We start from the raw sequence: 24802 nt of genomic DNA on the forward strand, positions 1-24802 counted from the left end.
ATCGAGTTATACTCAATAAACCCAAGGCAATATTCTCCATCTAACGATCCTCTTGTACTCCTTCCAGTCCTCACCATATTTCTTCGCACACATGGCATCGTCTCGGCGTTCGCGGTGAATTAACAAGATCCCAAAGTATAGCACATAGAAGTAGGTGAAGATCATGCCCCAACCAGCCGCCTGTCCCTGAATAGCGACCCGCCCATCCAGCATAGGAACGGCCTGCGATGCATCAAGTAATACACTGCCCACAGGTAAAATCATGTAGCCAGCGAGTCCCGTAGGCAGACTGAAGGGCAGAGCCTGCAACCAGTCCCCGAAGTAGTTGATGTGTCTAGAGACACCCCACCATCCGGCCGTGAGGAGCCTAGTTCCTCTTTTGGTTTGGATGTAGGAAAGGTTAGCCACAGCCGGGTTATTCGGCTGCGTGCGGAAAGCGTGCTTTTGGTTATTGGCGGCCTTGAAGATATAGATGCCTAGCGCAAACACAGCACTAACAGTCGCGATCTTCGGCCAACCAAGATGTACGGGATAAGCTGAGAGGTAGCGGCATTGAGTCGAGTAAAGGAATGGTACCCAGACGAGATCACCGAACGAGAGCATGAAACCCATGCCGTCGGTAGTAATATCCATCATGGTCAGGATGCTGGATTCGTTATATTGACTGCTCAGAACATAATATGCTTGTACGGCTGTCGTGAAGACGATGCTGTCAGAGACGTAGCCATAGTTGCGATACTGCTTGGCTACAAAGGCAAGATCAAGCAGGATCCACCCGGTCAGCCCAGGGCAGACTTCGCACCAGGTCTTGATGTCGACTTCCCCGAAGAACGGCAGAGTGACGCGAGGGTTAAGCTCACGGCCAATGAAGAAGTCGTAGATCGGATTACCCGTGGCACCTCCAGCAGCTAACTCTCGAAGGTCCCGGTTGGGATAATTAGTGTCCACAGTAAAACTATAGGCGTAAAGAAAAACAGAGAGTGCATATGCGATTAAGATGTTCGCTGTCAAAAGCTGCACATAGTTGTCGGTGATGTAAGACCAGACGGGGAAGTCGGCGCCTTGGAGGTAGGTCCCTGCCGCGCAGATGACTAGAGTAACCACACTTGCAAAGAATGCTTGAGAATTCTTAGCTCCGGCAATGTACAGAAGATTATGTGAGGGGTCCATATTAACCATTGAACTTGTATGAGAGTGGACGGCCATGGTGTATCAGCTTAGTGCCGTAGACTTGTTTCGCGGGAAGAATTCTCCAGAGAAGTAGGCCCCAAATATAATAGGCGACAGTAACAAACGTTACCTCCCAGCTGAAGAAATTGGCCATACTGACATTGAGTAGTCCTGTGTCTGCTTTCACCCTGTCCCAGGTGAGGGAGTGAATGTGCAGAAGAGAGGGTATTGGGCAACCAGAGACATCATTACAAGCAAATGCAAAGATGTACAACAGCAATGGCAAGCCAAAGGTGATGGCCACGGCACCCAGGCTGTAGGAGATCAAGATGTTAGCTTTGATTTGAATGAAGAGGACATTTCCTTACGGCCCGCCGAACTCGTATTCTATGCTCATTTGAGATGGTTTCCACCGAGAATTGATTTACTTCAGGGATGGCTGAGAGGACAAGAATCCCTTTTAATAACAATTCCGGGACGTGGGCTGTATCATGTAATCACTAATCATACCCCTGGCCAATGAAAGGCGCCTGTCAAGAGTACTTTGTATCCCTTTTTGGGAATAGCGTGCGTGCAACAGAGAGATTGCCTTGATTCTTGTATGATTTAATGTATCTAGACTGTGCCTGTAGAGTAATAGTCAGAGAGATGCCATGACTGAGATGATGATTTTCAAGTGGTTATTCTTTAATAAAGTGAAGTAAATGTGATGTATTCCTCAATGCAAGTACGCATGGATTCTTTCGCAGGCATGTATGCCAAATGTATATAAAATTGCTTAAATTGAGCTATATTTATCATCCAGCATGCAAAGGCTACGCTGATTGACAAAAGCTAAATCAAGCTCCAATTTTCGTACTGGAATGTTCCAATTTAAGATACCTTATACGCACACTCTAGGGGGCATTTCACATATCTTGAGGAGTTCAGTATACTTACTGTATACGGGACTTGAAGATCGCCACAGAGGAGTTTCCACTCTCTGTGAGCACATAGAAGAGCATTCTACGTCGACTATGCCATTTGACATCTTTTAGATACTAATTTGGTTCCAGGCGTATATGCCTAACAACGTGAGAATGTCGCCGAGGAAGCCCATGCGAGACCATCAGGACTTCATTGAGGAGCTCTATCTGAATGTCACATCGGACATGGTACATAGCAGGAATGCTAGCATGTGTACAAGACCACTCTCCAAACAATTGCTGGTTATTTCGAGCTTCCAAACTACGTGAACGGCGCATCTCCAGGTCCCTTATTCGAAAGATCCCAATGGTAACTGTGGAGTGACTGCTCGACTGAGACCTTACTTTTTCGGACATCTCCTGAGTGCACAGTGGTGCTCAGCAGCGTGAGACAATACGTCGTCGTTCGAGGGAGAGAGTCGGGCTTATAGTGATGAAAATGGAATGGATATGTCGAGACCGCAAGGGGCTGTAGGCAGTAGCGTAGCCCGGCACAGGCGGTGGTGAGCCGCTGAGCGACGGTTCAAAGCGGGCTATTTTCAGCGCTAACGCTATCATCATATAGAGAGGTACTACGGAGTATAGCTAGCTCATTTCATTTATATTGCCCCTCTAGTTGGCTTTATAAGTGGAATTTTAGGGCCGCCGCATCTTGGCATTCTTACACCTTGGGCTTTATATAAGCTTTTGCGCCTTTTGTTTTCAGTTCTCTTTTTATTTTCCCCGTCTTTTCTGTCTGATACCAACACTTGGTTAAAGCCGAACACTCCTACAAATACTGTGTACTAAGCTTATACCTCCTATTTAGCTGACCAAGGCAGTTGATGCCATTTGGCCTCCACATTCTTTATAGTTTCTTAACTCCCCCTCACAACTCAATGTCATCTCCAGAGTCACCTTCAGAGCCACCTGAGTTCGATTGGTGGCGTTTGTCACTTCCAGAGCCGCCTCTATGGTGGCGTGTGTATGCATACTTCAGAAAGGGGTCTTCAAAATATCTTTACTGACTTGTTTAGTATCTTGCTGATTCTCGCTGTCGGTTCATTTCTTCCCCAGATATTGCTCATCCAGCGGAAACGAACCATTAATGGAGTTTCCTCGCTGAACGTCTTGTGGAACTTGATTATCGCCACTGAGCATCTCTCCATCTATATATTCCTACTATTTGTTGTGAATGAACAAGAGGGCCACCCTTTCTTTCTGCATTTCACCACAAGCGCAGGAGACAGGTTTAGTTTGTGGCACTGTGCTGTGGTCACAATTCTTTTTCTTGCACTGTGAGATCCCATCCTAATGTCCTGAAGCAATCTGGGTAAATGCTCATCTTTGTCCCCGCAGATTCATACAAATTCTCATCTATAGCAACCGGAGGATACTCTTGGTTGCCACTTACACCAGCTTTCTCCTTATCTCGATCGTTTCTCTGATGATTATCAATTCCATCCCCGACTATGGAGCTCAAAGACTTTGGTCGGCAATTTTTTACGGCGTGCACTCCATCTACATTTACCCAGTTCTCACGGCGCTAGGCGTTCTGGGAATCTTCTGCCAAGCTCGTGAGATTTTGGTTGCACCATTTCCAAATGCGCTGAGTCTGCAGGGTCTGGCTATGCAAGCTCTCATCTTCACGCTCGTCTCGGTGACATGGATACCAAGTCTTCCATTTCCGTATGAGAAATTGGAGGGTCATTACAGTTGGAATACCTTTACTGTGTGGTACGGGGCTGTTGGCTTCATCATCGTTGACAGCTTTGTCTTCGCCCTCGGCCAGGCAGTGCTTCTGTTACTAGCCTTGAATCGCTCGTCTTCGAGCAAAGCGACTATACAACGGGGGACCGAGACAGAGCCGCTTTTGGGGGCCCCCGCAGAGATGTGAATGTCCAGATAATATCCTTGCTTTCAAATCCGATGCCTTGTAAGCAAGGATCTCATTCAGCCACTGTAAACTCGACCCAATTACTAGCCGGCACCACAAGCGCAGGCCGACCCCCGTTATCTTTCGGATCGCGGACTTTGTATTCAATCCCCACCACGGTATTTTCATGATCTCGAAAGTGTCCCCAATCCCACCAGTCAAGCTGCGTACCCTTAAACCTGTACCGGAATTCATCACCAGGCGCTGCATCCTTCGGGAAATGAGTCACCTCCCGTGTGAATGACCACGACTCACCAGGCACCAAGGCCGCAAATTCATACTTGTCGTTGCGGCCAACATTTACCGGGATGCACTCGGAAAATCTGTACATGTGGTGCGTAAAGATGACCGGAAGTTCCTGTGAGGTCCAGTCGTCGTCCCCTTGTTTTCTAAAGTAGAGCCTGAAACCCCCCTGTCGATCATCGATATTTTTGAATATGTACGTATGAAATGTGACCGGCTTTCCGTCTAAGCCATCCGGAGCTGCGTCATACGAGAGTGTCATTGTGACCGGATAGCGTAGTCCACCCCGTGAATTGCGATCTCTCATCGATAGCGTAGCAGGTCCTGCGATGGTGAGGCTGAAGACCGGGGCGCCACTCATCCTGGCAGATGCGAAAACGGGCGCGGGCGAAGGCGGCAACAGTGGTATCTCTTCTTCTATATCGGTTTCAACATCGTTAATGGTCAGTAGCTGTTCTGGCCCGCCCGGTAGGACCACTGCGGGGGATTTGGGGCCGAGCATGCGGCCGTTGTGCTGCGCTAATGTGCCCCAGTCCCACAAAGAGATTCGTCCGCCTACCCAGCGGATTCTGTAATCGCCTCCTGGTTGGAAGGAATCGAAGTAGGCAGGCGGCAAGTCCAGCTCCCAAAAGACGCTGGAGCCTGGGTACAGTTGTTTGAAGCACGGGTCAGACAGGGATACCTTCCTTGGGTGGAGGGATTTTTCCCGTAACTGGTTAGAGTCGACTTGAACAGGTCCCCGGTCCTCCGTGAAGTCGTAATTAGAACGGACTAGCATTATACCCGGCTGGCCAAATGCATCCTCAATAGGGTCCCAGTGAATGATGCATGGTTGTGTCTGGGAATCATCTTCATCCCGCGTGATCTTGATGACGAGGGAGTATGACGTATCAGAGTCGAGATCGAGAAATGGTTTTCCTTCCAAAGTAAGAGTAAGACGTGGAGTCCCAAGTCTGTCTGGCTTAGCTTTTTGTTGCATAGATTGTCAGGGAGTGTCGTACGATGTGTCTGCGCCAGAAGATCTCACGAAAGACGAGAGCTGACCCATTTGGGCTGGAGTTAAATGAAGTAAGTGGTGTGCGGGTAGGCGGTAGTTGAATGGACTGGGGACTGGGGGCTGGGACCTTCGAGGCAGGTATTTATACGAACCATCCTGTGCGCTAAGATAGTCCCTGTCACATGACGGGTAGTCCCCTGTCAAGAATCCTCTCATGGGTCCCCTGTAGCTAGTAGTAGCCTAGTAAGGAATAGGTGAACTGCCCGTGGAGTCAGAAATTGATCAGTATCAAGGGGTTGTGGTTGATTCGAAGCATTAAAGGAAAGAAGGTTGGTGCATCGCTGAGTTTCTGAAGTGGCTCACTTGATTACTTATTACGTTGTCTGATAGTTGAAGCCTAGGTGGAGGCGTGGAAGAGAAGGCACACTTGTTTGCATGCTTCCAGCTATCATGAGGGTACCAGTACAAGAGGAGTAAACTATTTGGACAAGAGGAATCGCATTAAGCTGGCGAGAGGAAGAATGAAATATTTGACAACAGACCAGAGAGAGAAGAAAAGAAAAGGAAAAGAAAGAAAGAGAGAGGGAGGCGTCTGGACAAGAGTGCTGGCGATCGCAGTTGCTTAAGTGTCCATTATAGCATCAATCTTTTGTAGAATAGCATCACGGTAAAGTCCCATTCCAGGACTCCGTGGGTGGAAAGTTTTGATCTGTCGAGTAGGATACCAGTCGGAGACATGCTGCGAGTTCACATTCCCATCTTTGATGGCCTGGGTCGCATTGTTGTACGACCAAGCTACTGGTCCATTCGGGTCTTCGTTGATCGCAATAGAAGCCAGACACAGGAATTTTTCATACGGGTCTGGATCCGAGCCTATTGTTTGCTGGCAAGTTGACGCCTCTGGAAGGTTGACCCCGGTCTGCATAAGGGAGGCAATATCGGCAGAATCGGACGATGTGACAGCAGTGTTGTCTAGAGGAAAATCGGTCCAGCCGCTCAAAAAGAAGTAGGTGTTTGGAGCGCTGGCGTCGGGCTCATGAACCCCTTGCTCACACCAGCGGTGGCTGTCAAAGTTCGATTGGACGTCAACATAGTGAACATTGGTGGATCCTAACTCGGAATTGGCACCTTGAACGGCAGCTTCAATCAAGTTGTTGAGCTGACCGACCAGGCCGTTCAGTTCCGTACGTAGCGACGTGGTAAGGTAAACGACCCGATCCACGAACCCATCACTAGGAGGATTATAACCAGCCCACAAGTAATGGAAGGTGCTCTGGTCACAATCGGTGGTGTCATGATTGAAGAATCCAGTGTAACCAGTGACAATGAGAGCAAAGTCATGGTCTTCTGCCTTGTTCAGGATACTCTTGTAGAGAGTTTTGAGCTTATAATGCAGGCCACTTTCTCCCTGGTCATTCATCAAAGCGCGAGCTTTATCCTTTGCAGCCTCGCAATTGGCGCGATTCCACGATGAGGGTATCCACGTAAGCGGAGTTATAACGCAGTACCAAACGATGTCCGAGAAACCAAGATCATTTCCTCCCATAGTCAATGTGCCCAGGTTTGCAGGGGATGAACCCGTCCATTCCCMGATCTGACGTTGGAGGCCAATTGTTGTGTCACCAGAGCAGACCTTCTTCTCAATAGACAGTGTATCGTCTCCGAGATGCCGATGAATCAGATCACCATAATTATTTCCACCAACACGGCATTTGTCCCTTGTCGTCTCGGCGGTACCCATGCCCGCGGCGAAAGAATCACCAAAGGAAACCAAGCCGTTGATCTCAAATCCGCTTCCTGAGTCAAATATAATGTCATCGTGCCGTACACACCCATCTCTAGCGGACAGCCCAGAAACAGCTCTTGCAGACACAGGAGTTGGCGGGTAGAGTGGGATTTGTCTCCCCGTCTCGTGGCTGAAGAAAATGCCTGCCGCAATCACAGCCCATGTATCTGCATTTTGTGCGGAAAAGTCGGCATCACACACCCAATCCTTCGTAGGGTCGGTTTTATCTGCACAAAGATTCCCCTTGAGACCAGCGTAGGCCTCACATCCTCGGTTGAAAGTACCCTCGGCAAGGAGTTTGCAACTTTGCCATCCGTACGCGTAATCTTGGGTTTTAAGTCCCGACGTTGTTTTCATTGCGTACTTCGAATGTGTCATTTCATGAAGAAGGACGGATGCTCTTGTATGGTGTGCATCGATAATGCTTGCCGGCGGATGCGCATACTTATCAGTCGTGGCTGTAATACCAGGATCCGAAAAGAAACGGTCACAGATATTCACTGTGAATTTTCCGGGGTTCATGTAAGCGACATCCGGGTTCTGTGCTTTCTTACATGGATCTGCATTAAAGTCACAAGTGATCTTGAGCTCATAGCTAGGGCCCGAATTGCCCGAAGAGCCATCCAGCATCGATGCAACTCTCTGGTAGACGCCAGATGCTTGTTTGGCAAAATCCGGCCGATTTCGCACGCCTTGCGAGAAGAATGTATCGTAGAAGCCGTACGACTGCAAGTTGTCTTGTGCTGTTTGCGCCATGAGAATTGCGAATCTGACTTCCAACAGAATTATCATTTTTTGAGTGTCGTCGCAGACAGCTGCACCCTGGCCACCCCACCTCAAGTTCGGCTTGATATTCGCAACTGCAAGTTCATCCTTGTACATGCATGTCTCCGGTGGGCAATACCCTCGGCTGCAGGTGAAGTCGCAGAGATTATTCAGCACGTCTGACATGCCGGCGGCCGCCATGCCAGCTCCCTTGGTCTGGGGAGGGGGCTCAACAAGGGCCCCTGTTTTGGTGCACTTGCACAGATTGATAGGACAATAGCCGAAACCGCAGGCGTAGGAGCACAAACCAATGGAGGTGCCATTACCGGTGCCTTCGGTACACGCAGGAGGCAGGAAGTCTGACACTGTTGGGACCGGCATGGGATGCTCCTGGGTGTCGCACGTCTTAGATGGACAGTGGCCATAATTGCAGGCAAAGCTGCATAGACCCAGGTAGTTTGCATCCCTGCCTTCTGCAGGGTGTCCAATGACCCCTGTTGCATTAGGCTTCGTGCGTGGAACTCCCATTTGCTCACAGGTACATGCTCCAACTGGGCAGTAGCCATAAGAGCATGTAAAGTTGCATAGATCATTGAAATCATATGCTCCTTTGCCTCGGATACATGCTTGATCTTTGAGCGCAACCCCAGTATTCCCTTCCGTGCCGATGCCTGTTCCGGTGAAACTGCCTACCCAAGCATTATAGTTGTTAAATCCCTCCTCACATCGATTAGATATCTCAAGGCCTACAGCGCTGCCAATCTCGCTATCACCTCTGGAAAGCTCGACACCGACCTTACCCGGGTAAAATGGCACACTGCCAAAGAAGATCCCAGTTCCAATCTCAGCATCTGGCCGTGTTTCCCATTTAACATATCCATGGTCGCCCCCAGCAAAGACCCTTACAGCATGATTGCCATTAGATAGCAGTGCCATGACATATACACGATCTTCCAGAGCACTTGCTGGCTCAAACTCAATCTGTAGCTGGGAGGCTGTATTCACTGTCGTACCTCCAGTGAAGCAAGCAGACGCTGGGTGGGGCCGATACCAAAAGACCACAGTATCATGGTCAATACTGGCCTGGCCATTCTTGTAAAGATCAATCAGGAAAGGTAGGACATCACGCCAACCGTCATGGGGATAGTCCGATGCGTAGTTATATATTGATTTGCCGATGTCGAAGGCAGCCATGGCTTTCCCGTAGAGCGGGCCAATATAATGCGATTCACCGTAGTCATTCCAGGAAATAATCTCAACAAATTCAGGCATTGGATCAAGACCCAAGAGTTCTTGCCATCGATCAAACCAGAGCCTATCACCCTTCCAAAGCCAGTTCTTGTTGTAACCCATAAGATTGGTGTAGAACCAAGGAGAGATTGCCATCATATAGGGCTTTCCTTTCAAGTATTGAATATAGGAAGCATCAGTATAGGTATCCATTGTCTGATTGCCCCATGGCCAAGCAGACCAGCTGAATAGTCCATCAGCCACACCATTTGCTAATGCTGCAGCTGGCTTAGCACCAACAGAGGACCAGTCTGGGATGAAGAAACAGCCTGTCTGTGCCTTGATAATCACCCAGTCCTCTGCATTGCGAGGACCTTCAAAGGTCGAGACAAAAGGCTTCCCTTTATACTGGAAATAAGCACCGTTGGAGCCATACTGCTGTATCATGTGGATGACTGTATCCTGGCTCCATGGCCCATTCCCGGCGTAGTCAAATGAAAAGAAGAGCTTAAAGCCCACGGAATTAGCGGCATTGAAGGCCATCTCAAGGGAAGGGTCGTTGGTGCTGTCCTTCCACGCCATGTTCATGGCAAAAGCATCAATATGAGCATCTTTGGCTAATTTCATGTCCGACTCCCAGTCAGAGGCTGTGTAATTCTGGGAGTTGGTGACCTATCAACGCATTCTTAGTGTTTTGGCACATTAAATCCGAGGTTGACAGAGTGACAATACCATGAAATGTGCAAATACAGCTTTTGCATGTACCAGGCGGATGACCTGACTGGCCACCACGAGGGCGAGCCATGTGGAATAGATCATCGCCTAGGGACTTGGGGACGAATTCGGCAGAGAGTACAGAGAGTCAACCAACATTTTGGAGGGGACATCTTGGTTAAATATTTGACTCAACTGCTTCATGGCTTCAAATTCCCCATGTCAGGGTCCCACTACGCGCCGCCCTGGAAGAAAAGGAAGACGGAAGCAGAGTGTGGTCGTTAGCTTCAAGGAGAGTCCACAAATTGCAATATGTCCGTCGCATCCTCGCCGGAGTGCATACAGAACCCACTAAACATACGATATCAGACCTTCGTCCCCCTCCTCTCTAACCAAATAGAACATTTTGTCGGGATAATGGAGCTCCCTATGTTGATTGTTAGTTAATTTAGCTTTGTGATAGCATGGCCTGCCCCACTGTGTCATTCTAACTCCGTAAGCGTAACCTTGTCCTTTGCCAGACCGAGGAAGCAATCCGGAAGTACCATAGACCGTAGACCAAATGAGGCTATTGCAACTAGGCGGCGAGCAATGAATGCATCCTTTCCGCAGATTTTCAAGGGTCGTCTGGTGCGCACCGGACCCGCATACCATCCGAAAGTTGACAGGGCAGAAATATGAATGGACCATTGCTGGCGCAAGGCCATGCGATTCATTACCATCACCCTCCTCCGAGGGGTTTATGCAGGTCCCGCTGGCGCACCATCGGTTGATTGGTGTGTTCGGATGCACTTAGATACGAGCGTGCCAAGCAGGCTTGTTCTTAATGAAATTGTGGCACAAGATTACCAATAGTGCGAAATTTCTCCCTAATCACCCAATAAAGGCCAGGATACGCGACTCAGGTGTTCCTGGCACTAAGCAGGGTCCGGCCCATAGCAGATTAACACCATTGGTAGGTCCTGCTCCTGAGCACTTGGCAAAGGCTTCCTAATAATCTTAGTGATATTGAGGGACCGCGCTAGTGAGATATTACACTCTTGACATAGAACTGTATCTATCCGTTAGGAGGAAACACCCAAGTAAAATTAACTATTGACTGACATCTCGCTCTCTACTAGATGAGGGAATTAATTTATAGATCCTATGTCGCTACGGGCGTGTTGTAGTAAGTCTTATCCATTGGCGGAGAACCTCTGCCATATTATAGTATGCTGTATCATTATGCCGGAAATCACGAAATTAGGGTTACAGGTCTATATTGTATTTAGCATAATGATACTCTGTCAATCAACTTATCACTTTATTGTTCTTTTCAACCAACCTTCTACTTGCTGTGCTCGGACATTAAAATTCTTTATCCGAATCACTAGCTACAAATATCTCTTGCCTCTCAATTTTAGTGATTTTAGTATCCATTCATCTTATACTACTCTTTAATGAAACCTCACTCACTATCTATCCATCCGCATGATAGCAATAAATGATGGTATGGACTAAGAAAGTAACTTATAAAGTATCATTGCTCTAGCATTATCAATTATTTGCGCAGAATCTAAGGTAATCTCCGCCGACACCGTTCATTGTCTGAGTTTCACCTCATGACTGCGAGACATGTCTCATGTCGCTTGCATTTGGGCTGAGCTTGTCCAGATGAAGATATAGTCTTAGCGAACACGGAGGGAATCCTCCACTTAAACACGGCCCACAGGTTTTCTGATTGGGCCCGCCCATCACCATCTCCCTAGGTAAACTGCACCCACGCCAAGCACTACCTTGTTTAAGCGGCATCTCCTCCATCACCCGCGAGGGCACCCATCCAGGTATTGACCACGTTCAAGCCACACGCTGCTGGTTAGTAGTTAGTTGGGCGTCCACCAGTAAATCCCAGCTGTTGTATGTTCTGCTTTTTTAATTTGTTGGGTTTAGCGCCCCTGGCTGCAGACCTCCTTCACCTCTAACAGTGCTCTGCATGATTCCCCCCGAAAGGCTGCCTAAAATCCACCTACATCTTTACCTGTTCTTAATTATACATATGATTTATGGTTAAAGCACAAACCCGCATAGCTGTGGTTGATTAGAGATAAGGAATACAGCTGATACATTGAAGCTGTCACACCTTGAGGGATACATGATGTCATGAGATCAACAAGCAGCTTGATCCAGATGGCCTCTCTACATTCTAACCGACTTGGATACTGACTGAGCACGACTGCTTAGGATTTAGCGATCCAAAGGACAGGGTGCGATATCTTATCCTCCCGAAAATGCGAGGCCCTGGCTATATATGCGAGAAACGCTCGAGAAGTGCGGACGGAGATAAATCTCCAGTATCAGTTCTTCTGCGATTCATACGGACCGTGCTAAAGCCAAGCCATGGAATAGGGGGGTGCGAAAGAGCAGAATACTTCGCCTCGGTGACGGCATCAGGGTAGTTCCTATTTGTTCTCCTAATATTTCAAGCTAAAGGATCGGGCTATCACAGTAATACATAAGTAGGTGTATTGGAGGCATGAATTAATCAGGTCGGTCGTCTAGCCGATGGCCTTACTGACCAGGTGGACACCCCCCAGAATTAGCAACGAGGGTAACTTGCACAGCAGCAAAGCTGCGGGTAAGGTGTCAAATGTTAGCCCGTACTTTATAGAGGAAGGAAGCGCACTCACGCAGCGACTGCGGCGAAGATCTCCGCCCTCCTGGCCTTGACCAGAAAACCCAGTACCCAAGAAAACACCAGGTTATACACAAAAACTACCATCAGCTTTGCAGTCGCATCCTTCAAGAAGTAAAGTACGACGATTGAGGACGCTGGCAATACCCCGGACATGAGAATGCTGGCAGCGTATGTATAAGATTGGATAGCGTGATAGTCGTATATCCGCGCCCCCATCTCGACGTCATATTTGTCCTACGATAGAGATTTATTAGCTCCGTTACTGGAAAGTCTAGCTTTTTCAGGTACAGACATACCTCTGCTCGATGTCCCCAGTTATTATGGAACCAGTTCAGGAAGTCAGTATAGACCCATTTGGTAAAGTTGTCGACTTCATCCTGCTGACGACAGATTGCAATCATATCGCCTTCGTTAGCTTCATTCCACACGTCCTTCTCGGTGAGCATTTGGAAGATTCCGCCTCCACATTCGGGGCGACGCAGCCACTCCCTCAGCCCAGCAGCCTCTACTTTTGCTGGAGCCCCAAAGTCCATGATCTGTGATTGTTGGAGCAGGGCAGCATCTGTTGATTTGAACAAGAGCATTCAGTCAATGCTTCTCATTAGATAGGGAATATGATGGACTTACTGTATTGGTATAGCAGCTCTCGTACTTCTTTGACCTTATTCCACTGGTAAGAGTCCACGCTTGCGTCATTAGCTGAACTTTTTAGATGCCAGACGGAGAAGGGGTATTTTCGTTTCTTTTCTTCCTGAACGGCGAGCTCCTTGTCTTCTTGGATAATATTCTTCAGCTCCTGTTCAAGATTTGCCAGTTCGGCCTGTAAATAGAGAAGGTTTTTGGTATTGAGGGTGGAAAATCGGCGGAAGTACTGGAACTCAGGGTGCGAGCCCAGAAAGGCTGCCAGCTTGTCATAGCCTTCTACAACCATAACTACTCCTCCTTTGAGCTGCTACAGTTAGTTCGTGATGGAGGTTTTATAGACTTGTTCGCCCTTTTGCTCATATAGAGCGTATAAAGCCGCAAGGCAGATAAGCAGCTGCGGATTAGCCTGGAACTTCTAGATGTCCTTGATCCCCAGCCTCGCTACTTACTGGCAACTTTGATATATTTAAGCCGAAAGGTTGGGCATCTGTGCATAGGCTATCTGCGCATATGCTGCTTTTCCACTGGGGCAATTTGTTACTGGGTTCTTTTGAGGTCGACCTCTGCGAGGCTCATCGGGCATCAGCAGGGTAAATGCACCATAATTTTCCTACGCCTACTCTGCCTTTATGTGCCTTATCCTGAAGGTATACCGGCATCAGATCGAGTACTTGGGCCTATCCTGATCCGGACAGAGGATTCAGACAGGCGGAATCGCCAACCTGAAATTTCTTGGAGGGGGTTATGCTGAGCTGGCATGCTCCATGTCAATGCAGTCAATGCAGTCAATGTGTTGGCAAGGCTGTGGAAGGGTCATCTGGTGTTGGTAGAGAAAATACCCCGCGCTCAAACGCTGCTTACGCAGAAGCTGTCACTCTGTGGTCGGATAACACCTTAAGATGACGCAGGTAGAGAAGTAGTAGGACTATCACATCCGTATCCCTCCGGGTACGGTCTGTGTCAGAGGCTTCGGCCCGTTGACCGTGTTTTTAAGCATAGGCTGGAAGAAGCATAAGCAAAATAAGGTGGAAACAGCAATTATATACAGCAAGGCTGATAATCTACAAAGGAGGGTGGTGTGCCTCCACGTTGACCCACTTCTAGACTAAAATAGATAGATAGATAGATAGATAGATAGGCCCAACTCCTAAGCCCTAAATTGCATACATCCAGGACCTGAAATCTCGCTCATGAACCCTTATATGACGACCGAATCCTCGAGCCCACTGCTGCATCTTTCCGAGAAAGCTGATAGTCGATCACGGACGGTCGTCCCAAGAGCAGATCGAACTGACATCCCTCAACCACATAAAATTGTGTACTATAAACCGTGCTATCTGCCCATAGACTCCAGTCCACATCCACGCTGCCTAATGGAGTGACTTCCCCCATTCCGGCCACCTGAAGGACGATCGATGGGTCACAGGAGGAGGCCTTCATATGTAATCTTTGGTACACGCCCTCAGACATGATGTTGACATCAGTCCGAAAGTCTAGTACCAGTAATCGACGTATTTTCTTTCCTTCCTTCGTAAAGAGCAAAACGTCATAGATGAAGTCGGAGTATGTTGGGTCGAGTTGAGGGAGGGAGATCTGGGTATGATTTAAATCGAGCGAGGTGGTCCCTTCGTCGTTACATGTGTGCGCAAAGGTCGTGTTAGTATGTGATAATGCCGAGGAATGGAGTCGAGGCTGGATTGGCGGTTTGGCAGTTGCCTGGATAGGCTTAACGTGGGACTTCTCGCGACGAAGACAGCAGCCGAATACAATATGCCTGAGATCATGGTGGACTGGCAACACCTAAAACACGGCCGAAGAGAATAATATCAGCGAAGTAGACGGGATACAGACCGGGTGTGAAGGGCGAGATACAGATTTTCTCCGGGGTGGATAGTCTTCAATTATATCATTTTCGGAGTTGCGAGATTTCTCCTTACTGCGTGGGAAAAGAACGTAGCCTATACAGTATATTAGAATCCGATCATTCAGCCACTTATGCGACCACGATGACTGTGGAAGAGAGCACCCACTCCTTCCATGCCGCGGCATTTGAAGATTCAGGTGCAGCGTATATTAGATATGGAAGTTCAAATGCTCAACACGAAGTGACCGTCCCCCGACAGTTAAATGGAGGGGCAAAGTTGTGCAAGGCTGTGCCGGTCGGTGTGCGACTTTTGGCCAAGGAAGGCGGCCACGTATATATGAATGGCCAAAACAGCTGCTTGCACCCAGCCCCGTGATTGTCCCCTTGATCAGCCTTTGACCTATTTTTGCGCGCGGACCACCCGGCGCATTATTATAACACTAATATGATCCAATATCGAGACTTATCAAGAGATCGAATTCCCCGGTTTGTATCGATCAAGGATATAGGTAAGGCATACAAGGACATAAATTACTTATTGGTTGGGTGGCTTGACAGAAGAAATCTTGCCATGATTTGATTTGATGCGTGGCGGGCTGAAGGGGGCAGTGCTACACAGTTTGGCCCTCTCACAATTCTCGTTCCAGATACCATATGGAGGAATATCCCTTCTAGCGGGGTCGCCCTGCGGCCCGTTCCCGTTTCTGCTGCTCCACTATCTGCCGCCTTTCTTCTTCTAATTTTTGTCGCTCAGCTGCTGCCGCTGCTGCCAGCGCCAGTTCCTCGGCTATTAATCGGCAGGTAGGACAAAGTCAGTAATCAACGGAGACATGTCTTCTGGGGACAAAACACCAACCTGGGGTGAGCGGTGGCAGCCCGATTGGGGCGACCTGGCTGCCTTCCAGGTTGAGAATTTTATGTATGAACGAGCCTCGTCCAAAGATCACATCACAGTGCTTCTGGTGTCCAGGGGGTGGCGTGTCGACGACATAGAACATTTCAGAATGACTTTTCCCGCCAAGTCTTTGGGAGTAAACACAAAGTTCAATCCGACTTCTAGCAGTATATGGAGGTCCACCACGTTTGCCAGCAATGCCGAGAGGCTGGACGGTATGTGTCGGCGGACTAAAGGCAGAAAGTCTTCTGCTGCCTTGTGGGGTGACAATATTCACGTCAAGTGCACTGTCAATCATTCCATGCAGGGTTAAAGTCCTTCCTTGAACAGGTAGGAAGCACCCGATCTCCTCCATCTGAGTTCGTGGCTCTTTGTGAGCCTCTTTGTATGTAACGAAGTTGAAATAGAGGCTCTCTTACCTTGTATGGATCCTGTGCTGAAATGGCTGCGGGCAATTTGCTTCCCAGAGACTGTCCGAGCAGGTCTCACAGCGCATATATACACGGAGCCCTTCTGGGAGGCTCAATCGAAGCGGGAGCTGACCCATTAGAGCGGTGCTGAATCTGCTTCCTCCACTCGGGGCGATGCAAGTCATGGGCAAACCATGGGGTCTGTCGTGTACAGAATGCGATCGCTGCATGAGTTGGCAGTTGGAAGCAACGAGGCTGGCTTCTGCCTCTGTCAAATCAAAGCCCGCCCATTTTGCCGGGATATATAGGAGTCGTCCAGTAAATCAAGAAACTACCACGCATCACAAGAGGCGGTCTGTTCTATCTCGCATCGGCTTCAGGCTATGTCGCCTGACTCGCTGACGTACAATGCATCGACGACGCAGTAGGCCACACTGCTTGGGCACGACGTGCTGGAGCATCTAGCGCAACAGATAGCAAGTCTTTATAATTTTGTAACACTAAAGGACACAAAGGACAAGAGTCATTAAAACATTAGGTCACGCATGCTGAGAAATGAACGCAACCGGCGGCATGTTATGCATATGAAATCGATCTGACAAATTGCTCCGCCATCACAATGAGCAGAAATATAAGAGACAATATAAATGTGTCAATTCGGACCATCCATGCAGAGAAGGAGAAGACTGGGACGCCAAAAGGGGGAGGAAATGACGGAGTTTATGAAACGTGTCACAAGATGCGCCCACCCGAAGAATTAGATAATCCAAAGGACGCAGCATGCGGTGGTTTGGAAGAGAGGGAGGCAGTGATGTGACACACCATCTTAGGTAGACGGTCGTGGACCCGATCAATCAGCCTTTTTAGATGATTCCGACCCCCCAGCCAGTGAGATCGAGGAACCCCCCGTTGTACACCGAAGCCCTTACCCAGCGTCAATAACTCATTTTTTGTGATTTCATCGCATCCAAGCAGTATATCGTAGCAGGGCATGTCCAAAATCAGAAATTCAGTGGTGTAAGTTCTCTCCCCATTTTCAAAGTGCCAATCCACCTGAACTTGATACTCAACCGTGAGCTCTGTCTTCTCTTTCAATCCAGAGTAAAACGGGACTAATTTGCGGGGGCTGATGCGTTGACGGCAGAGACCCAATCGCGTCACCATATCGCTAGACATTAAATTGACTCTAGCCCCTGTGTCGAGAAAAATGAGCCCTCCCGCCTTCTCCGAGTTATGCTTGAGGAAGAATGCGGGAAACTGAAAAATTCTGTTCAGGCTTTGTGGAGGTAGGGTGATGAGGGAAGCGGGCTGTGGGGCGCAATTGGAATGATGGCTGCTCCTCTCGTCGCGGCAGTGGTGAGGGTCAGGGGAAGTTGATGTCAATGTCGATGTCGATGTCGATGTCGAGGTCAATGTATGACGGGAGGCTGAGGCGGATGGATGGGACACTCGGTCGTCGGTATGCAGAGGGAGGTCGCGGCGAAAACGAAGGCGAGTCCGTAACCTGGCGACGAACGACGGAGCTATCAACTCATTCAGCACATAGCCAGCTTTATCAACACCTTGGGCTCCTCACCGTGATGCCCGCGGCCAGAAGACCGCATCTCCCGCGATCAACTGTTACTTAGTGATGATGAGTTGCTTCTGGTAACGGGAGGCAGTGGGATGGGAGTGGGAGTTTGAAGTCCTGTGACACCCGGAGGCCACGCCGATCCCACGGGGCAGCAACGCCTCTCTCCCTGCCAGGCGAAAAATAAGAAACTAAAATCGAAGCTATACACGAGGGTATGGATAAGGGGGAGGAGAATAATGTGGACTGCGACCAAACGGGGAAATGTTCTCGAAGCTGCAGGTGCGTGGAGCGTGTCGACTCCGAAACTGTCGGAGGTATTTTGAAAATTGTCAACTGTCAACGCCAGAAGGAGGAAGGAAAGGGGAAGAAAAAGAATAATTAATGAAAAGGAAGGTAGGTAGCGATAATGAATGTGAGGCCGACAAGAGAAGAGTAGGGGAAACGCAAGAGGAAATGGCAGTTGGAGAATCCTAGCGGAAGATCGATTTGAGTTAGGCTCCGTTGGATTAATGGAAATCGTCAGGAACCAGGGCCAGATGAGGCGCTCGTTTCGACATACATGTGCCGCTACATCCAGACTAATTCGATCCCCCCGACACGGGCCCCTCCCAGCCTACAGTCATCGACCGCGACAGGTATATTACACCAGGACGCCAAACCTTAGTCCTGTCACAATCGCTACCATGGACCTTTGCAAATAAATGATAACTAAGGTCTCTTAGTATCCATATGTGATCATTCCCTCTATATTTGATATACCACAACGGGAAGGACGGAGATCTGCGACTCGATAAAGTTTAGTTTCGTATGAGGAATACACTGGAAACCCGTTGTGGGTCACACAACCGTGGATACGTTATCAATCCTGTCTACTTAATCTGGAAACCACCCTCAATCAGGAACACAGCTCAGCGTGTGTCGGAAAAAGATCATCGTTGTTTGGGAAAACCTGACAAAAACTTCGACACACATTGGACCTTGGCGTGTTCTATCATAGATTACCTCTCTACTATCCCCACCACAACCATACTAATTTTCAACCTTCTCCGACCGCGCGAACACCAACCACTAAAAGGTTTGATTTTGAATAGCATTAAATTTGAATCATATACCTACCCTAACCATCCCCTAATATCTTAAATTTATGCTCTGTGGAGAACAGTAGATTCTAATTTATTTTAGCTAAATTTTTTAATAAAGAATTTTATTTTATTTTGTATATACTCTATAGTATGCTTACTATCGTCGAGTGAATGTATGTATATATATTCATACTTATTTGACCTTAACTACCTATATTCTCTTACCCTTAGTTACAATCTGCATATGCATAATATGAAAATCACTTAGAATTTACTATAATCTATTAATATCATATATATAATAAGCATAAAATAAGCATCAATCTATAGATATTAAGGGGTGTTAAGCGTAGGTATATAATTCAAATTTAATGCTATTCAAAATCAAACACTTAGTGGTTGGTGTTCGCAGTCAGTGAGTGAAAATTAATGTGGTGGGTCTCTCAGAATATAGGCATGGCTAAACAGGCGTCATACTCCTTGAAATTAATTTATTGTTAGACACACACTGCCTTTTTTCTGCTAGACCACACCGACCCTTTTCTGGCACACGCCAAGCTGTAAGCCCCCACAATCTAGCTCTCCTAACTTTATATTACAATACTTCTCTCACTGTCTTTCTACAAATCCCCTCTCATAACCCAGCTAGCCGCTAACCAGCGGCTCCACTCAGTTCAAAATTGGTGTTGCTCTAACTGGGATGGCTGACGTCCCTATATGCTTACCTTTTGGGCCCTGTATAACAGGGCACTAGGAGGAAATAAGAGCAATATTACTATCACCGCCGAGGACTTTAGGGAATTCGTCAGGACTGCTTTCTGACACCAAATATGCCTAGGTCACCTCACAAGTATGCATGCGATCACGACCATCACATACAGGTTCCTGCAGAGCCCTGAAGACTGAATAGGGTGGTGTCTCAAGTGATTGACACTCTACTTAGCAAGCCGCAAGGTTCGCTGTGGACTTTCGTTATTTAGGGATTTAGCCATTTTCTATCTATACAGGGCTTTGAGCCATTTGAAGTGGGGCAATTGTGATACAGCAGGTCTTGCCTCTATATTTGCTATCTGAGTGGTTAGTCGATAGCTTCCGCAATACATATCTTCATTTGGCCACCGCATCATGACATAGTCTAAACAATTCCAAACCGTTGTATACATTCTGACTCTTTGTCAATGACCTGTAATGCTTCCCCGTCACATAATTCCCAACACGAAACAAGATCCAAGATAGATGAAATGGGAATCGACTCTTCGCAAGACCGAACGGGCCGTTGATAACCAAAGAGGATGCAAATAATATCCCCTTTCTCCATATTCAATGGGCCACAACCGAGATATCCTGAGCTAGTGGTGAAGAAACTGGAGCTTGACGGATAAATTACGTTGCAACCTGCCAGAGCTAGACGGGCTGGTAAGGGCTACAGCGGACCATAAAGCCGGCGTACGCAGCCAACGCCGATAGTGCAGACTACTAGATCATTTGATAGACTATAGATATCTCTGTGAGTTATAAAGTATTCTATAACCCAGTAATTAGTTCTCCTTGCTTAGGCAATATATAGTTATCTTACTCCCTTTACACTGGTCTTACCAGTTGACGTTAAACTGCGGAGTTGCATTTGGTCTGAGTTTTGGGTGAGTTACTGAACCACTGCAATTTAAAGTCTAAATTTTAGAAATCAGAATCAAACCTGAATGTACGAGGTATGGAGTATAGCACCTGATATACACTCTTTTATTTTTCTCTGCTTCTAGTCAGTGATATCTATCATATTCTATCTATTACATTTTAATCTTTCTATTTCTTATTTTTCCTCTCTAGTATACTCATTATAGTTAACTCCTCCTGCTTCCTGCCTGTATATGCAAGGCCCAACTCCAACTCAAATAGGGCTTTTATATTGTAGAACATATGTCTCAGCGACTAATAGCGACACAAGACTAGTCAGGATCAACAGCATCCACGCAGTGCGACACTTCTACTGCATCCTGTCTCACATTAGCTGCTTCAGATCAGAACAACTAGGTGTAAGTTGGGGATCCCTCACTGGTAGTCCACTCGGCTGGAGGCCCTCGAAGATCGTAGACTCATAGACAAGATACGGGTTGCCCAAAGACAATCCACCATCGCTCACGCAGCCGACAAACGGTTTCCTCGCTTCGACCTTCGACTGTACTGGCGCCCTGACATATTCAGAATACTGTGGGTTGCCCGGAACATACATGTCATCTGCCACAACGATAGACCCCGGGCCCACTATACCCAATTCCTCACAAAGTTTCAAATCATTCAGGTACGAAATCTTTGAATGATCCAAGAAAATCATATCCCACGCCTTGGATCCATTGCTATTCCCGGCAATCTTCCGAAGAGACTCTCGGCATGGTCCCTCCACGATCTCCACGAATCCACTCAACGCGGCAATGTCCACCAGCGCCCTGGCAATGGCCGCAAACTTGGCGTTCATCTCGAGACTGACGTATTTCCGGCCCCCGGCTTTGCGGAGCGCGTCCCCGAACATGATCGCAGAGTACCCGACATACCCCCCGATCTCCAGCACACTCTGCGGCTTTTCTTTCGCGATAAGTTCGCTGACGATCTTCCCCTTGTACCCGCCTACAGTCATGAGAAAATCTTGCGTGTGCCCGAAGTCATCGATCGCGGCGAGCACGGCCTCGGGCGAGCCTTTGATCTCGGCTTGCCGGGGGTGCGTCGTGATGAACTTTAATAATGCATCTTCTCTTCCGTCATTGTGCTAGCGATGCGTCTGTTAGAAGAATGGAGCTCTTAAGCTAAGGAGGAAAGGCGTTTCTTACAAAAACCTCCCCTTGGGGCTTGTAGAACGCTGGAGCTGCACCCATTCCGGAACAGTATACTCGATCAAAGACCACAGCGACACATTGATGTAAGGAACTTTAGCTATAGAAATAAATATATTCCCTAATGCTGCCGGAACGGATGTTCGAAATATATAATCCGTCGAGTGTCGTCGAGTGTCATCATGCTTTTACATCGACTGTAGGGCTTTCCGTTTCCGGCGACTATGACCCGTCCTCTGCCCCATTCTCTGCCGTAAGGTTGGACAGAGCTGTATTAAATAGCAACACAGCACAGAAAAGAGAGCCCAAGTACTCGTGTCGTCATAAGGGTTAAATCGTTGTATATTGGCGCAGTATACCTCTCTAGGAAGTGGAAGAGTGCGCTAGACAAATGAAACGCGGTGAAGTCGAAAAGTCAATTCAAATGGTTGTCCAAGAGTATGACATTCATGACGTATAGTGCTTTGATACAATAGAAAGGCGTAGTATCGGAATAGACAGACATGTGCAAAAAAAAAAAGTACACCGAGCGCTTTCCATCAGTCACTACATGACCCTCATGGGCGACCACCTTCGCGTAGACGTTCTTATTCTGGGTGCGGGACCAGCAGGGTAGGTGAAGTTGCTTGCTATCACTGCTGTACAACAATGGGACCTGCTAACAGCGAATCTGCCCAGTTTGATGGCTGCCGCATGGATGGCTGTGACTGGGGTTCGAACACTGTTGGTGGAACGCAGGCCGCAAGGGACGCAGGACGGTCGCGCAGATGGACTAGAAAGCCGGACATTGGAGATCTTGGACAGCTTCGGACTTGCCAATGACATCTGGGCTGAAGCGAATCACACGGTCGAGCTTGCGTTGTGGGTGAGTGGATCCGCTGGCTTTCATTTGATGTGTTAGGGTTAATGTGTCAGTGTGATTCGGTTGAAGGGGTCCTCCGAAGAGAGGAGATCTCTGCAAATACTGAGCCTGGATGGTCCAGGTTCTATGAATCTACCCTCCGGCAGGGGAGGGTCGAGGAGCACTTGTTGAACTTTGTGCAGTCGGCGAAACACGTCGACATCAGACGAGCGACAATTCCCACGACCTTGGATATTGACTATAGTACCATTGAGGATCACGCAACCTATCCAATCCGCGTGACACTGGACAAAGTTTCTCCAACTGATTTTGTCAAGCCAATGAATTCAATGTCCGGCGGCGAAGCGAGCTCTCCGAGCAGCGAGGGCAGCGAGACCAGCGTGACGTCTTCTACAGCTGACTCGGCAATCGCGGGATTGGACACCGTCGTTGAAGCCAAGTATGTTTTGGGATGCGATGGAGCTCATAGCTGGCTCCGCAAACAACTCGGCATCCGATTGGAAGGACAATGCTCTGATTACCAGTGGGGTGTAGTGGATTTCATTCCCATCACAAACTTCCGTTGTTCGCCCCAACTTCACCGAATACAAAAGAATGCTGCTAATGCCATGCGGTACAGCGGATATACGCAAAAGATGCATTGTTAAATCCAAATACGGAACACTGATGGTGGTCCCGCGCGAGAAGCGCCTGGTACGGATATACAGCGAGCTGTCACCGATAGCTTCTGCCCAATACGCGATTCAGCAAACTCCCGAGGTCATCATGGATCGCATCGCGGAGGTCATGCAGCCATATATGATAAAAACAAACCGGATCGACTGGCACACGACTTACAAGGTACTTACTGCCATTTTCGATTGTCCATTGTGGGCACATGCTAAACAAGCCCAGGTTAGCCAGCGGATATGCTCAAAGGTCTCAGTCCACAACCGTCTCTTCCTTGCTGGCGATGCAGTTCACACCCACTCGCCGAAAGCAGGTCAAGGAATGAACATCAGCATGCAGGACACATACAATCTGGGCTGGAAACTCGCTGCCGTGGCTCGTGGCGCCTCGCCGCCGGATATTCTAGCCACATATGCGCAAGAGAGACTTCCCATCGCAGAACGACTTATCCAGCTGGATCAGCGCCTTTGCTGTGGCATGTGCAGTATGTCTCGCGGGAGGTTCGACGAGGACCATAAGCGCGCTATTCAAGAGGAGAATACTTCGTTCTCGGGGCTCACCGCAACATACCAAACAAATTTACTCATTAGCCCGTCGTCCGAAGCTGGAGGCTCGAAAGGTCCCTCCTTTTGCAGCAGGCCGTCTCTAGCCAAGGCTATCAGGCTGGGAGCCCGGATCCCCAGCAAACTGGTCCTGAATCAGAGCGATTCGCAAGCCTGCCATCTACAACAACGCTTTTCCAGTACCGGGCAATTGAATCTGATCATTTTCGGGGTCGATATTTCTAAGAATGAACAGATGATTCGCGTCAATCGCTTAGCAGAAGCGCTCTATCACCCGGCCTCATACTTTCAGCAACTGAACAAGGCCAGCAGGCGAAGAGGCGGCGTCGGTTTGGTGGGAGTATACCTGGTACATTCCGCAAACAGAAACAGGATCGATCTTTTCTGTTTGCCGGAGATTTTCCGTCCTTGTCTCGAGGACGGAAGTATAGACTATACCAAAGTATTGGCGGATAATGAATCGTACCACCATTCTGGTGGAGGGGAACTGTATACGTCCTTTGGCATAGACCCAGAAGGGTGTATGGTTCTATTGCGACCTGATCAACATCTCGCCTTTTTGTCTAGTTTAGACGATGTGCACGGCATGGAAGGCTTTTTGCGTTCATTTACTTGCCTGTGACAAAGCTCAGAAGATTGCGGTTACCAGGTCTCGTACATGACACTGGCCTTGCTGCTAGGCATACGACAACTTGCCTAAATAGTACTCAGACTTGTAGCCATAATCCTGACCAGGGGCCGCTCCATTTTATACACCGATTTCTCAGCCTTGCCTTCCAAGATACTTCCCGATAATTGGGCTCACACACCCAAGAAACTAGATACATGCCATATAACCCGGCCGAGACAATAATCTGCTTTGGCTTTAGAAGTACTAAGGTACGATGGTTGACGGAATCTGATATGGGAAGAACCATCGAGCAATAAACAGGCGACGGCATACTATTATCTAGTA

The 24802-nt window shown here is 48.3% G+C and overlaps 8 protein-coding genes across 8 annotated transcripts; 2 read left to right on the forward strand and 6 right to left on the reverse strand.

The window, feature by feature from the left end:
- Positions 1 to 12: 12 nt before the first annotated feature.
- Asppvi_004840 (uncharacterized protein) lies at positions 13 to 1206 on the reverse strand (the record flags this gene model as incomplete). Its single annotated transcript, XM_043300781.1, has 1 exon — positions 13 to 1206. One exon carries the CDS (start codon positions 1204 to 1206, stop codon positions 13 to 15), a length of 1194 nt encoding a protein of 397 aa, XP_043156716.1.
- A 2355-nt stretch (positions 1207 to 3561) lies between these two features.
- On the forward strand, positions 3562 to 4011 carry Asppvi_004841 (uncharacterized protein; the record flags this gene model as incomplete). The annotated part of the gene is made up of 1 exon (XM_043300782.1): positions 3562 to 4011. The coding sequence occupies one exon, from the start codon at positions 3562 to 3564 to the stop codon at positions 4009 to 4011; it is 450 nt and encodes a 149-aa protein (XP_043156717.1).
- A 52-nt stretch (positions 4012 to 4063) lies between these two features.
- On the reverse strand, positions 4064 to 5341 carry Asppvi_004842 (uncharacterized protein; the record flags this gene model as incomplete). Its single annotated transcript, XM_043300783.1, has 2 exons — positions 4064 to 5246; positions 5295 to 5341. 2 exons carry the CDS (start codon positions 5339 to 5341, stop codon positions 4064 to 4066), a joined length of 1230 nt encoding a protein of 409 aa, XP_043156718.1.
- Positions 5342 to 5912: 571 nt separating this feature from the next.
- On the reverse strand, positions 5913 to 9890 carry Asppvi_004843 (uncharacterized protein; the record flags this gene model as incomplete). The annotated part of the gene is made up of 2 exons (XM_043300784.1): positions 5913 to 9743; positions 9804 to 9890. The coding sequence occupies 2 exons, from the start codon at positions 9888 to 9890 to the stop codon at positions 5913 to 5915; spliced, it is 3918 nt and encodes a 1305-aa protein (XP_043156719.1).
- A 2442-nt stretch (positions 9891 to 12332) lies between these two features.
- On the reverse strand, positions 12333 to 13390 carry Asppvi_004844 (uncharacterized protein; the record flags this gene model as incomplete). Its single annotated transcript, XM_043300785.1, has 4 exons — positions 12333 to 12393; positions 12452 to 12693; positions 12756 to 13021; positions 13087 to 13390. 4 exons carry the CDS (start codon positions 13388 to 13390, stop codon positions 12333 to 12335), a joined length of 873 nt encoding a protein of 290 aa, XP_043156720.1.
- A 2249-nt stretch (positions 13391 to 15639) lies between these two features.
- On the reverse strand, positions 15640 to 15966 carry Asppvi_004845 (uncharacterized protein; the record flags this gene model as incomplete). The annotated part of the gene is made up of 2 exons (XM_043300786.1): positions 15640 to 15755; positions 15825 to 15966. The coding sequence occupies 2 exons, from the start codon at positions 15964 to 15966 to the stop codon at positions 15640 to 15642; spliced, it is 258 nt and encodes an 85-aa protein (XP_043156721.1).
- A 4961-nt stretch (positions 15967 to 20927) lies between these two features.
- Asppvi_004846 (O-methyltransferase) lies at positions 20928 to 21795 on the reverse strand (the record flags this gene model as incomplete). Its single annotated transcript, XM_043300787.1, has 2 exons — positions 20928 to 21689; positions 21751 to 21795. 2 exons carry the CDS (start codon positions 21793 to 21795, stop codon positions 20928 to 20930), a joined length of 807 nt encoding a protein of 268 aa, XP_043156722.1.
- Positions 21796 to 22312: 517 nt separating this feature from the next.
- On the forward strand, positions 22313 to 24469 carry Asppvi_004847 (putative FAD monooxygenase; the record flags this gene model as incomplete). Its single annotated transcript, XM_043300788.1, has 5 exons — positions 22313 to 22365; positions 22432 to 22618; positions 22669 to 23179; positions 23235 to 23455; positions 23510 to 24469. 5 exons carry the CDS (start codon positions 22313 to 22315, stop codon positions 24467 to 24469), a joined length of 1932 nt encoding a protein of 643 aa, XP_043156723.1.
- Positions 24470 to 24802: the final 333 nt, after the last annotated feature.

Source organism: Aspergillus pseudoviridinutans (genome assembly GCF_018340605.1).
Source record: "Aspergillus pseudoviridinutans IFM 55266 DNA, scaffold_3, whole genome shotgun sequence".
In the NCBI taxonomy this organism is placed as follows: domain Eukaryota; kingdom Fungi; phylum Ascomycota; class Eurotiomycetes; order Eurotiales; family Aspergillaceae; genus Aspergillus; species Aspergillus pseudoviridinutans.